At 36.8% G+C, this 14,728-nt stretch overlaps 1 protein-coding gene across 1 annotated transcript; it reads right to left on the bottom strand.

Annotated features, from left to right (window-relative positions):
* Window positions 1–773: 773 nt before the first annotated feature.
* LOC102616458 (uncharacterized) lies at window positions 774–14,728 on the bottom strand. Its single transcript, XM_052432247.1, has 14 exons — window positions 14,548–14,728; window positions 13,238–13,825; window positions 11,748–12,968; window positions 11,249–11,585; window positions 10,497–10,752; window positions 10,190–10,406; window positions 9,744–10,105; window positions 9,073–9,609; window positions 6,998–8,189; window positions 5,961–6,314; window positions 4,778–5,015; window positions 1,902–4,543; window positions 1,625–1,782; window positions 774–1,427 (listed from the first exon to the last, which is right to left on the bottom strand). Exons 1-14 carry the CDS (start codon window positions 14,677–14,679, stop codon window positions 1,082–1,084), a joined length of 8,580 nt encoding a protein of 2,859 aa, XP_052288207.1. The 5' UTR covers window positions 14,680–14,728; the 3' UTR covers window positions 774–1,081.

The following is a 14,728-nucleotide window of genomic DNA, read 5'->3' as shown; positions in this document are numbered from 1 at the left end:
ATGATTAAACTTGTATATGTTCAGCAGCTTTTCCTTGTCCAATCTAAAGGGATGATGATTTGTGAGTTGAGGAAAACGTTGGGCGGAAACAATGTTTTTGTTTTTTTCTCTTTCAATACTGATTTTATTCACGTATATTTGAATGATTTGTTTTTTAACCCTTGTGATTGTGGCCGTGCTTTTGTCTTAAATTTTTAAATTTTATATTTAGTGTATTGATGGCTTCTGTGTGTTCTAGAATTCGGATTTAGGACAGAACCCCAGAAGTTGGATAAAGTTTATTCTGGAATTGTTTTCCATTAACTCAAGGAATTCAGCTCAAGCTTCTCCATAAGTGTAGCTAATGGAGCTTTGGTTTATGGTTTAAACAGAAATTTGTTTTTGGGTGTTGAGCTTTATTTTATACAAAAGATCACTGCAAGTCTGTCGAGTTTTCCTTGGATAAGCTTTTGATTGGGTTAACAGGCAGCTTTTTGCTGATTTTCTATGTGATTAATATTACTATTGTTGATGATTGACCAGTTTGATCAGTTTTAGAACACATTGAATATCTTCTTTAGATCGTTATCATCAGGAGTTCCAATCCAAGCATGTTTATCAATAGACTTGCGGTACAACATCAAAGGAACCACCAAAATATTTCCCAGCCTTGCTCATTATAGCAACACATGATGTAAGGATGAAATTCTCATCTCAAACCTGCGTATCCGCATTTTGAAGTTGAAAGTTTACTAATGTGCCAAGGTTATGCACCAAATAATGAAAAATTCTACTAATGTGCCAAGCACCAAATAATGAAGTTTTAAGTCTTGGATGGACCTAATATTTGTGAGACTCTAAAAAACTAGTAATCATCGCATACAATACAAATTGCCATTTTTAGCACTTACCACAATCAAATGCAAAGTAATATGAGGTGGTTCTGTTTATTACACATCTTGCCGATTCATTTGCCCAGTTTTAATCAAATGGTAAGACGCTTGTATGGAAGTTAATTAACTACAGTGCAAAGAGCAGGAGTTCAGGCAGTAACTACCGGTAACAACTTTATAGAGGAAAAATGTTGTTGTATCAGGCTACACTACTTATGTTTCTGGCCACGTTTCCCCTTTTTGTGTTTTTTGGACTTGCTTGGTCCCGACTTCTTGTTTTCAGGTTTCTGACTGATGCCTTGGTCTTCAGAAGCACTGGTTGCTGATGTAGAAACCATCTTTCCCTTATCGGAATTGCCATCGTAATCGGTGTTGCTGTTGGTGTTTTCCACTTCACATTCACCAGCTGATACAATGCCAGTCTCTGATGACTTGCCTTTACCAATTATGTATTGCTGCAATAGCTGATTCAGGAAAGGTTCTATTTCCAGTCTTCTTGACTGCAACCTGTTGTAAATTTTTTGGAGTGTTGGAACGTTCTCGTGTTTCTGCCCACTGAAGAAATTAGACGATCAAATGTTATTATGGGAACTGATATTATACACCAACTATGACTAACTAATGCAGATTCCAATTGCCTTTAAAAAATCATGCATGCAACAGCTTTGATTTGGACATTGTGAAAAGCAAAAATTGTTCAATTTTGTAATGCTATTGCGAACCTTGCAAGTCAACATCCTTTTTAAACTGACCTCATCACACCATCAAGTGCAGCATAAAGCCGTTTCAAATCTTCAAGCATGCTGGCTGCTTCATCCCATCGATTTTTATCTTCACCATTAAAAGAGCTTTTCTGAGAGCATCCATCCATTGCAGCAGTTAAAAGTTGAATACTTTTCTTCACATCCTCCTACAAGATACACTAAGAACAAATCAGCAAACAAAAAGGTATTCACATTACTCTGTGCACAGTTTATCACCAGCTCCAAACTGAAGCCAAATTGACAATGTGAAACAACTTGGCATTACCTTAGTAGCTGAGTCTTTGAACACTATTCCAAAGCATCCGAACTCTATTGCTTCGAATATTTTCCAGAATTGTCCAAGGTTCATCAGCAGGTCATCCACCTTTACGTTCAATGTATTTGTTCCCAGATCTTGCAGGGAAGTAGAACCAGAAGATGAAACGTTTGAACTCTTCCCTAGTTCACAACTGTCTGTAGGCAGTTCTTCCCTTTGTATATTAGTGGCTTCCATTCTAGCAGCTGCAGCATGACCTTGAGAGGCTTCATTTACTGGAAATAAAGTTCTTAAAATGTCCTCCTTGCATTTGGTGACCCTCATGTCCACAAAAATTGCATCTGTACATGCAAATTTTGGGCAATTTCCTCCCAAACTCGCAACCACAAGAGGATTGCCTATCTTTTTAAATGCTTCAGCGATAACATTCAGAACATCACGTTTTCGTCCTCTGCGGAGGGCATCACAGAATTCCCATGGCAACTTATTGGAAATATAGTTTCTGCCCAGCAAGTCGACAAGCAAATTCACGGAATTCCCAAAGTTCAAATGAAGCAAACATACTATGACAACCAATCTCAAAACCACCAACGAGTGGTACTGTTTATTTTTTGTATGAGATTGTTGAATCCACTGCATCATTTCCTTCTCATTGTATAGGAACTGCTGAACGATGTTGAAAATAAATTCAAGTACATCTCCAAAGGATTGATGAACATCAAGTAATAAGCTGAAAGATAGAGAGGCGCTCCCTTCCTGGTAGATAAGCCAATCAACAAAAGATGACTTTGTAGTGAAAATGTAGCCCTTGAAGCTAGACAATAAAATCAAAAGGCGCTCGATAAGATACAGGAAACAATCTGGTGTTATATAGCTAGCTATCCTCCAGTTGGCTTCATAAGTATCCAATAAAGCTCTATAGAATTTCCAAATATGAGAAACCTCTTCCAATTCATCAGAGTTACGGTACGACGCAGATCCCTGACAAGATTCAAATCCCATATTCCAAGAGAGACTCTTGACAAATTCCTTCCATGGTGAATTTCCATCAAACCGTCTTGCAACTCGCTCATATACATCATTGCTTAACTTGCCTGTCCCAAGAATCATTACCACCGTGCTTCCAATTAGCCTATGAGATAGATTAATCTTCAAACCAATGTTCTTAAAAATGATTTCTTTGATGATATTCCTGTACAACTCAGTTCCTCTCAGAAAAATCATATTCTTTGTCATTGATTCTCGCCAGTCAGGAGGAAATATGAAGTCAAAGAAATGCTCAGTTGATTGGTCAACAAATTTCTGCAGTCCCTTAGCATGGTACTGGAGGTTCAGATACTTGGAACTCAGAAGAAATTTTGCAACTTCGTACATGTAAGCAAGACATGGTACTTGCCAAGACATAGATGGCGAATTCTTGGATGACTGCTTATAAAGGGCTTCAAGATTGCCCAAGACGCTCATACCAACAGAGAGCAACTCAGAATTCCAATAACTCCTAGCCGCCTCTACAAGCTGATGGACATTGATAGAGGTCAACTTCCCACTTTTATTGTCCAATTCTCTCACCCAATCAGCATCAGAGTTCAACAAAAGATAGGTGGTATTCAGATTATTGTATTGCTTCCACACACCAAGGTAATTCAAGCAGAAATCTCCATAACTTCTAAAGTCGTTAAAGTGCTGGCTTTTGAGACATCCAAGATACTGAAGCACATTCACGATATTATCCTTCCAGCAGTCCCAAAAGTAGACCAGAGTCTGAACAGTAACCCCGTTTCTACAAATTGTCTCCTCCGAATGTGCTTTGAGATCTAAAACCAATTCATCTTCCCACACATATTTAGAGGAATTGGTTTTCAGATGAAAATCAAGAATCTTTCTAACAGATATTGTTTCACCGCTGTTACTCTGATGTTTCTTAGAAGCATTTAATTGTTGATTCAAAATCAGTAGGTCACTCTGATGATCTGATAAAATGTCAGCTTCAGTACATACAAATTCATAGAATTGCTCCGAGTCATTCTTTGCCAGTGACTTGGCTTTGTCTAGAAGCTCCTTCTTCTGTGTAAACTGCTTTAAGGGCCACCCTTTGCTCCCAGGTGACCAAAGAGAGTTGGAAAGCACATAGTTGAGAGTGAGATTACAAGCTTCCTTGAAATTTCCTGCCTTCTGTAACAAATCTGCTGTACGAAGAATGTTTCCTCTCAGTTTTGCAATTTTTGCAGCATCCATGAAGTTTCCTGATTCTTCTTCCAACACCAGAAGCTCATCAAAGCAACTTTTAGACTTTAAAAAGTTGCGCATCAAATCCACGGAATGAAAAGCTTTAACGAATTTCATCATGGATTTGTTATCATTGAGCCCATGATAATGAAGAGCACAACTCTGTAGAAAGTCTTGATCAATTTTGTTTATGTCCTTGCTTCTTCCAACTAGACCAACATCTGTATCAGCCTGCTGTTTCCAGTAGTTGATGTATTGCAACCCAATGTCAAAAAGTTTTCCTTTGGAGCAAACAGCTAAACATTCTGAGAAAAAATTGCCCCTGGCATATACATCAGCCGCAAGCTCATAGCACCCTGCCAGAGAAAAACATTCCCCAGCATTTTTCAGCTCAGGTTTCTCACATCTTTCCATATAAATCCGACCTGCAGGATAAGAAAGTTAATCTGATTGTCAAATTTATAGTCTCATAGGTCGTACAAAAATATCATAACATTTTATCTATAATCTAAAACAATCCTGAAAATACCAAATTCCCAACATCACAAGTGTCAGAATTCAACCACGGGACATTCAAGTTACGGGAGAAGATAACATGAACAAAACTTCAGCCATACCACAGCATTACATTCCATCAACACTAAATGTCAAATTCATACCTGCTCTTTCGTATTCTCCTAAATCATAAAAACATTTGGCAGCAGAATCAGCCTTGCCTATGGCTTCAAAAATTTTAGCAGCTTCCCTAAGATAAACATTAGCCTCTAGAGGGTTCGAACTGCAAATACGATCAGCTGCTGCCTTGAGGCCGGTTGCTTTAGACCTTCCTTCCCAATAAGAATCCTTAGCTTTTTCGAAGCATATAGTTGCCATTTCATAGTTATGCTCACAAAACAGCTGGAAACAGCAAATAATTAGCAGAAAGGAAAAACGACATTTGATTTTGACGAGGAACAAACATCCATCTCACTCCTAGAAAGAAAATGCAGGGTGTTGACAACATCATCCATTTAGCTGACATAAATTAAAGGTAACACCAGTTGCACTGTTAGCTATGTCAATGTCATCCTATTGTTTAGTGCAGATTACTGAGGCACCAATAGTAGTAGTCTAAATCACAAACATAAAGGCATGGACTGAGATATTCATGACCATGTTTTGATAAATGCAGCAATGATCGTGCAGTTTTTCCAGTAAAATTTTACTAAAAGGTGTCTTCTCAAGAAAGGATTCTGACAATGCAAGAGGCACTACATAGACAATGATGATAATAGTAGTAGTTAAAAAGTAATGGCGATGGTAATCATGATCACCGTGTCTTGTTCCATGCAATGCAGGCGTGCAGTCTAATAATGAATGTCAAATGTCAAATCTCTTTTGGGTGCCAGAAATAGAAAAATGGCAATCAGAATAAATTGATTTCAGTGTGTTAGGTCCATGAAAACTTATGTTAGGCGCAAATATAAAGGGGCAGGGGCTGTTTAGTAATTTTAGGGGCAGGGGCAATTTAGAAACTTTATTATTAATTAGGGGTTTAGCTATAAATAAGAGATTATGGAATCATTTAGGGTTTATGTTGAGTTTTGTCTGGTATTAGGAACCATTAGGAGTTTTGGGAGAAATTGACCTACCTCTCGAATTGTAGGTCAGGATTGATTGTTTGTTTTCTTTTGATTTAATCAATAAAAGTCAGCCCTAATTTAGCCCTAAGTCCTATCACAGTGCTAGTGAAAAAGCACAATACATTCGGCATGTAACAAATAAATGAGTTCATAGAGACAGTGAGACACACAAACACTCTCTCTCACACAAAGGGAAAAAAAGGGTAAAGATTACAAGTACCTTAATGCCCCGTGACTTCCACTCCTCTGAGCTGCTTGCTACTTGCATTGCTTGTGCAAGTGAATCATCCAACTGCCTGACTTGAACAAGGGACTTTTTCTTCCAATAGTCAAACATAGGTTTGGAGAACTCCTCCATATTTTCCCATATCCACAACCTTTGCCGTGTGCGAGTGATGGCTACATACAGTTGCTTCAGTTCAGAGCACAATACATTGTGTTTAGCTTCATTGAAGCTTGGGAAGGACCTAGGTGATGTGGAGTCAAGCAAAGCCTGTTCCTTCATATATTCATATACTACCCTCCATTGATTTTTCAGAGGTGAAGTGCCAAAAAAGTTGTACAACAGTACATCCTATAGAAAGAGATAATGTAAGTCAACATTGGTGAAATTTAGGATTCTTGATAACTACAGTGAAGAACAAGGGACGAAAACTTGGATGTATGAATTAAAACATTTTAGAAAATCAAATCAAATTAAAAGTAAAAACCATGCTTTTTAAGGCCGCAACTAAAGTTGGCATGAACTTTATCAGTTTCTTATATTATCTTATTTGACAGTAAAATATCTCTAATTGTTGTATTTTACTCATAGAATTGGTTATCTTCTTGGTTATATTCCTATTTTTATGTACTTATTTCTAATCAATAAAGTGTGGGTAATAGCTGGTTCAACTGGAAAACATCTAACTAAGCATATTATAGTAGTTTTCCTTGTACCCGGCCAACCAACCGAAAATCTCCTTATGTTTTCATTCTCATCCATAAGAAACTGACCACTAAATAGTCACCAGAAGTAGTTTCATCAGCTACAAGATATGCTTATTCTACATTGCCCATGGAGAAAAATCTGACAAGGGGTAACAGAGGTAAAGTGCATTTTGAAACTGTTGACTAGAACACAGAAGAGCCCACCAACAAAAACATTACCATAGATTAGGAGAGTACTCAAAAAAGTGTAGCATGATATAACCAATCAAAATAAAAATCTACTCTTATTACTCCACTATTACTAAAATGTTTTCAATAATAAATCACCTGAAACTCAAGGCCCTTGCTCTCTATTATTGTCAGCACAAGAGCTTGCTTCCCGACATAATTGGAAATTTCCTTTCGAACAGAGTCATCGCGGACCAATATAACTTGCTCTGCCCCAAAACCGACTATATGTCCTCCCACTTCTCCACTGTTTCCAAAAATTTTTAAGATTGCATTTTCCTCATCCCCAGATTCAAGCAAAATGGGAGGCTCTCCATATATAAGACTAGTCTCAGGTTTTAAAATATCAACGGAGTGAGGGAAGAACCGGTAAAGAAGTTCCATGATGCTTTGAGCTAAGTTAAGCACACCTACATGGGTACGGAAGTTCTGACTCAAACTGAAAATATCTGAGAGTTGTCCTTTTTCTTGTCTTCCACGATCACCATTGTTTCTCGATTCCAGTACAAACTTCTTGTAGAACAGAGATCGTATATCTTGAAACCTAAAGTCAATGTCCCTAGCAATTGTCTGCGCTGTGTCACCCGAAAAAACAAAACCCTCTTCAATATTTCTGCAGACGTACTTGAACAGAGCGATTTGACTCATAGTAAGATCTTGAACTTCGTCAATGTAAACAAAATGAAATTTATCACCCTTATAACTTCCTTCTTTAAGTCGATGATGAAGATGATTAACTAGATCGGCCAAATCAAAGTCAACATTTCTCAACTTCATTTGTTCATAGTTTTCAAAAATATCATAGATTTTCTCCCTCAACTGTCTGCTGAGAGTGGAAATCCTGGTCTCTGATAAATTAACATAATCTTCCCGATTGAGTTTACCATCAATAATATCAATTGATTGGAGACCACCTTTTATGTAAGATATAATCTCAGTAAAGACTCTAGAAGGATCAAGCTTCTTTGTTAGTTGTGCATTAAAATGAGGCCAGTACGTTGAACTAAACCTTTCATAATCAACTTCTTTAGTCCTGATAACGTTCTGTATGAAAAGTGATCTTGAATTTTGAACTTGACCATAGTGTTTCCTTACATCATGGAATCTCTCAAAGTATGAATTATCCAATGTCCCATCCAACATCATCAAGAACTTGTGAAATGTTATGACAAGAGGGTAAGCCTCTGTTGGAATATCAACAACAGAATTTGGGATATCTCTGAATTCTGCAGCATCATCAATATCATTAATCTCAATGCTTTCTGCTGCAAACTTTCCATCAAAGGCAGAGCTGCAGATTTAAAAAGGCCAATCATTAGACACAAAACATATTCAGTGTAACAAATGTCAAGGAAAGCATTAAAATTGTTAATCTATTTAGTGGATACAGCTGAGAACCTAAAAACACTAAACACTCTTTTTCAGACAGTAGGCAAGTAGCAGCAACTAAAATTAGGCTTCTTAAAAATGATTCTATTGCATATCACACTAGTAAGATGATTTTGGCAGATGCATCAATCAAAATTAACAAGTTAAAATATCTTCAAATACCAGAAAACAAGGCTTATTGTCAATAGAATGTTGAGACACTCATAAACATGATGAATTCATGAAATATGATATGAAATAAGAAGCCTAAAGCTTCTTAAACCCGCTAAGATTTTTTTTTTTTAATGTTTTATTCAGAGTAAAAAAAAAAAGACAGCACTGAAAATTTGATTTCTTTTCTAATTTCAACATGATTAACAAAAAATAGAAAATGCATTAAACTGGTTTAAACTTAAGCTAATTAAGTTAACCCCTAGCCATCATTTCCGTTCATAGCAATCTTAAAGAGGAAAAAAATGGAGAACTAAAATGTTGATTTCGAATCATTAGAAGCTTTCGGTCTCAGTCAGGACAGAAAATGTTTGACAATAAAGCTAACTTCCTCAACTCATAGACATGCCTTCTAACATTCGATATTCATAGGCACACTAAAATTATATGTTTGGTTTTAGAAGTGAAAAATTTTCTAATTTCCTTAACAGAAAAGAAGGGAGGAAGAATCTAATATATAGAACCTAACTTATCGAACTCGTGCAAATTCATCATTTGTAGATTTAAGGTGAAGAGGATTTTTTTTAAATAAAATATAAAACTTAACAGAGATTTCATTAAAACAAACCATGTACCTCTTCAAGTGAGATATATGTCGCTTTACAGCAAAACATAGTTTAGGACTAACTGTCACAAAAAGTTGCCGCAGGATAGCTCTTTCAGTCTTCTCAAGACCCTCCTCAATCTCCGATTCCTGGCTAGTATGCAGAGTTAAACTATTATTTACTCCATAGAATTGTTCCACTACCATGTAGTGATGTTTTTCTTTCTGAAACAATTTCATTACCAGAATAGTAGTTTTCCCAGTACCCGACCGACCAAGTACAAAGGTGCTTCTAGGAAAAAGGATAATCTCCAACTGCTCATCTGTTACTTCGAATGGAAGATCCAATTCTCTACCGTCACGGTCAGATAGGAGGTGGCTCACTACACCTGATGATAAGGGGTAGAACTTCATCAACAACAGACTGTCACTCACATTTGAATTCTCAGCATAATTTCTACTATCAGATGCAGCACCACTTAAGTCACACCCACATTCATTCTCAGCAAGATTCTTGAACCGGACAATATTTGAATTGACTGCCCAAGTCTTTGGAACCTCTAAATTCCTGGGTGCAAAGAAACAACCCGCAGTAATTAAAACAAATTCACCCAAACATGACTAAACAATCATATTCCTTTCACTCCAAGCAATGCTCTAATGTTTAGGAATCAAAACAATGAGAATAAAGAATAGACATACCCCTCAATACATTTCTCTTTGCAAAGATTAAGATACTCATCAGTGTACTTCACAAATATGTTATCCAGACGTGTCACCAGTTTTTGGACATGCTCCAAAGTCAGTATATCCCAGACTTTCAAAACTTGGATGTACTGAGATTCCTCCACATCCTTCACTATGTCAATTGTGCAAATAATATAGAATCCTTCAACCTTGAATTGCTTAATGATGTGTAAAGAGCTTGCACAGACTGAGTCCACATTTCTCTTCTTAGGTCGCCACCCACTAGAAAGTTTCAGCAGAAGGTTGATAACCAAATTTTTGGTCCGTTTTGAAGTCAGCTTTCGAAATGATTTCAAAAAGTTATCACTAAAATTAACCTGAGGAAAGAAGAAAATAATTAGTAACAAGTCATAACAGAAACACTGATTGTGAAAGAAAGTATGATGACTAAAATTAAGTACCTTCCACCTTTGACTTCTGAAAAGTACACTTCCGGGATTGAGGAGTTCATCTAATTCATCAAGCTCTTTCTTCACCTTTAATATTGCTTTCCCCAAATCCTTATCATCATCAGCATTAAAAAAACACTTTCGAGCCTTAGCATCAAGGACTAAGGCTTTCCAAACAGATTTATTACGAGTTAAAGTTCTTTCATTCCCCAAAATCCAAAGACAGTGCCTAGAAGGAGTCAAATCGACAGAAGTTATTCATCATTGTAGTTCAAAATAAACCAAATAATGAGTAATATTCTAAGATATTGCATGTTACCTAGCCCTCGTAAGAGCCACATTTGCTCTCTTAGGATCGGATATGAAACCAATTGATCCACCATTGTTAGATCTTACAGTTGAAATTATTATTATGTCCTCTTCTCCTCCCTGAAAACCATCAATGGACATCACTTTTACAGCAAAGCCTACACTTTTCTCATATTTACTTCCAAGTTTTTCTTGAATTGCAACAACTTGTGCCCTGTAAGGCGACACTATACCAATGCTGAGCTTCTCTTTTGAGTGAATCCAAGCTGCACGTTAAGGATTACAAGGAAATAAGAAATTGATGTGTTAACATACTCAAAGTACACTGGCAGAAAGAAATATTTCACATTGATAGGCTTTTTTTTAATAGATTAGAGCACAAATTACTTACACTGTGCACTAAGGGAATCTAAAGGATACATATTTTGCAAGATGACAGGGATATCTCTTCCCAGTAATGCAGTCAGAATACTTGCACTATCTATATGCACCACTGCATCTAAATTACACTCCTTTTTCTCTTCAATTATGTTTAACAGGAAATAAAATGAATCCGTACAATTTTGCAGTCTTAACTAGGAAAATAGTATAAGAGTGGTTGAACAAACCCATACAATCATGAATCATAATAGCAGAAAATTTTGATAAGATGAAAGTATATCTTCTTTCTCAAAGGAAAATATCAAAATTCAAATAAACAAAAGCTACAGTGAGGCAAAAATATTTAGATGTACACAAGAGTGAGGCTCCACCGAGACATACCTTTGTACAAGTTCAGCATAATTTTCATCACTGCAGATACCTCAACCATATTTCTACAGCTGTGCTCAATGAACTCTTCTCTTCCACCAAACACATTAATGAAAGAATATGGACCATACATTGGCCCAGGCAAAAATCGTTTTTCATAGCTTCTTTTCCTAACACTAGGGGAATCACAAATCTTGTTGTCATAGAAATATGAGTTTGGGAAGAGGCTAATGGATGGATGCATTCTGTACTGTATAGGGAGCAGGTGTTTTGAGTGTCTCAAACGTGAGTGTCTCAAACGGCTTAACCTCTCAAATAAACTTCTACCGAAACAAGCTTCTCCAGAAACCTGAAAAGAAATGTAAAAAAGAGAGGGAAAAAATGAAGAAGCGAGCATCAAATGTGTAGAAAGCTGCATACTCCAGTTCAACTAAAATTCAATTAAACAAGGGTGAAATGCAAAGGAGACAAAAGAAAACGTATGTAAGATGTCTAAATAACAATAACATACCTTGCTTTCAACCATAGCTGGTAACTGACACTCATCTCCAAAAAGAACTGCATGCTTTATACCCGAGAGCTGTAGAGGTATGGTTGATTCACTTTCCTTTAACTGTGCTGCTTCATCTATAACTAGAAAGACCAGTGGTTCCATTGCCATTGAATGCAGCATATATGAACTTGAAGCAGTACTAAAAAATAAAGAAGCCGTTTTAAAACAGAAACCCTTAACTAAATCTTTAAGTCTTTCTTTGTCCATAGCTCTGGGAAGGTCAAGTTTGTTAAAAGAATTCCGAAGATTTCTTAAAACAAAATGACATTCACTTCTCTTCTTGTGTAACAAGTACTTTATATCCAGAATTGACTGAGAAAAATCTTCATCTACTGAATGTGAAAAAAGTACTTCAAGCTCCTCAGAAACCACGTTGTCTTGAAACAGTAAGGTTTCAAAAGAATCAAGTAAATTCATAAGGGTTACCATGACCTGAAAATTATCTTCCCCGATGTAACACTTGGGTATATGGGTACCGAAGTTAAGAATGCAACTTCTAAGTGGAGCTGCAGTACGTTGAAATCTTTCTCTGACAAACTCATGAAATGGCATCTCCCCCTTGCTCGCTTCAGCTTCCTTCCAGCATTCTTTCTGCTCGATCATGTTTCCATTGATGTCTTCACTTGGCTTCATCCATTTGTCCCAGAAGTTATGATACTGAGAAACACAGTGTTCAAGAAAATCTATCATGGAACCAAAATAATGCTTCCAACTGGTGTGCGGTGCAAAGCACTCCACAAGCCTCTCAATACGATAGTCCAAATATATCTCCTCAACTCCTGAATCAACTTTTAGACGCTCATTATTTCCAAATAAGAGAATCTCTCCCAGTGGGAAAAACGGAAGATCTCTAGAATCTCTTTCAACTGATTCTTTTACCAGTTTCACAACACGAGAGGCAAGTTCCTTAATTGCAACATTTGTTGGGGCACAAATGAGGGTTCTGCACTTCATTTGTAAGAGGTTAACGAGCAGCATACTAACAGTTTTAGTTTTCCCCGTGCCCGGCGGGCCCCAAATAAGTTGGACAGTGGCCTTGTGGTCACAATGTGTATGACGAAGACAGGATAAGATAGCCTGTACTTGTGAATCATTCAGGGTAGAAGACAAACTAGGACCAAATATCTCAGTCCAGATGCCCTCACTTTGCACGGAACAGAGTTCGCAATTTTCATCAACCTAGCACTCGAGATGAAAGTGTAACAATCAATCGACAGCTAATGTCAGAAGGCAGAAGTATATTCAGTGAGCCTAAAAGCCATTAATGTTATCCTACTTTGATGATACATTATAATCAATTCATCATGCATTCCCTCGTATAAAAGTTGGACATTCCATACTGGTGAAGGTAAACTAATTACATGACATAAAGAAAGATCATAAGTTAAACTAATTACATGACATAAAGAAAGATCATAATCTAAAAAGATCATCTCCAAAACACTTACCACAGAATCAGTGCACAGAATTTCCTTGATAATCTTTGAATTTCCATTCATATGTAAGGAGTTCCATATTCTTTTGTTTGTAGTTATATTTGTCAAGAAAATCAAGAATGGTAATTTCTTTGCACCATCAATTTGGATTTTTCTAGAGGCCTTGACTTGAAAATAAGTGGAACTTGTATCAATTTCATTCTTGTCCACATCCTCCTCGTCGCTTTCCTTCTCGTCACTTTCATTCTCGACCTCTGCTATTTTCGTGACTGCTACAAAAGTCTGTATCCTTCCCACCCTCTGCAAATCAGAGGCAGTTTCGGGCTTATCATCTGCTAGAACTAAAATATCCCCTGGCAGTGTTTTGTAAGGCTCTTTGCCGAGATCACTGAATCTGTTGCTCCAGTAACCCACCTGAACATCATACAACATTGGTCTATCTGGCTCAGAATCATCAAAAGCAACCACTTGAGCGAAAGGTGCTTTTGAAATATTTTCCAGGCTTGAGAACAGGTTTGCTCGTGTTTCTTCCAACAAGGGGAAAACAAATGACTCAAAATACTGACTGTCAGACTGAAACGATAATGGAATTTGTTTCACCTAAAAGGAACGAAACAGCAGTTAGTGTACAGTTGAATGTAAAATGAAATTCGCTAGCAGAAACATAAAATGGGCAGAACAGCACAAAGGTTCTTAGGTTTAAAATATTGCAGAAAGAGTAAGAAAACACACATGGGTGTTTACAGTCATGCATATAAAAGGACTAGAAATGTAAATGTTCATATACAGCAATAGTTACATAGGACAATCGCAGAATTTTGTATGAGCAATGTATGTCTTTGTGCCATGATCATAGACGGTAACTGAAATCTGAAATAGCTGAGCCCGTGAAACTTGATGCGAAACATTCATAAACACTTTATAAGCTATCTGGTCCATTATTAGAAACTTCGATAGCAAGTAACATGCTTCTGCTTTCCTTTAAAATTAAAATTAGATATACATCATTAATATAGGTAAACATTAATATCTATAATTGAAAGAGCAACGCTAGACATATTAGTAAAGATATCAAACAAACTTCCAACTCAAAAAGGGAAATGCTAGAATCTAACTAATTAGTAAAGATTTATAGGAAACTGCTTTAAAAGGACTTTACATCACAGGTATCATTAATTGTTACAGCGTGAGCTCAGAAATATTCTCTTTTTAATTATGGAGTCACATAATATGAATGTAAGTTAGCATGGCCAAACCTTCAAATCCATGTGAAGAAACTATTAAAAAATGAGGATGAAAATGGGGAAGAAATTAGAGCAAACCTTTTCCTTGAAAAGATTTTCATTAAGAATGTCCTGAAGAGACCAGGAAAATAGAGTATCAATGAAACCATGGCGATTGGGAAGTGCCCTCTCATTGCTACTACTACTAGCTTCACCTTCCATCTTCATCATTTCTCTCCTCTCTCTGCATAATCAAACCAACAACCAAAATGTTAAGAAC

This window comes from Citrus sinensis, chromosome 8, assembly GCF_022201045.2.
Source record: "Citrus sinensis cultivar Valencia sweet orange chromosome 8, DVS_A1.0, whole genome shotgun sequence".
NCBI classification, from domain to species: Eukaryota; Viridiplantae; Streptophyta; class Magnoliopsida; order Sapindales; family Rutaceae; genus Citrus; species Citrus sinensis.
This window is presented reverse-complemented; position numbering and strand designations above follow the sequence as displayed.

Bases quoted from the DNA above. Each gene is read 5' to 3' on its own strand.
- LOC102616458 (XM_052432247.1), bottom strand. From the start codon at position 14,679: ATGATGAAGATGGAAGGTGAAGCTAGTAGTAGTAGCAATGAGAGGGCA. The intron at 12,969-13,237 runs GTAAGTGTTTTG...CTCGAGTGCTAG, and splicing joins TTCTGTGCACTGATTCTGTG to GTTGATGAAAATTGCGAACT. The intron at 10,106-10,189 runs GTACTTAATTTT...TTCTTTCCTCAG, and splicing joins TCAGAAGTCAAAGGTGGAAG to GTTAATTTTAGTGATAACTT.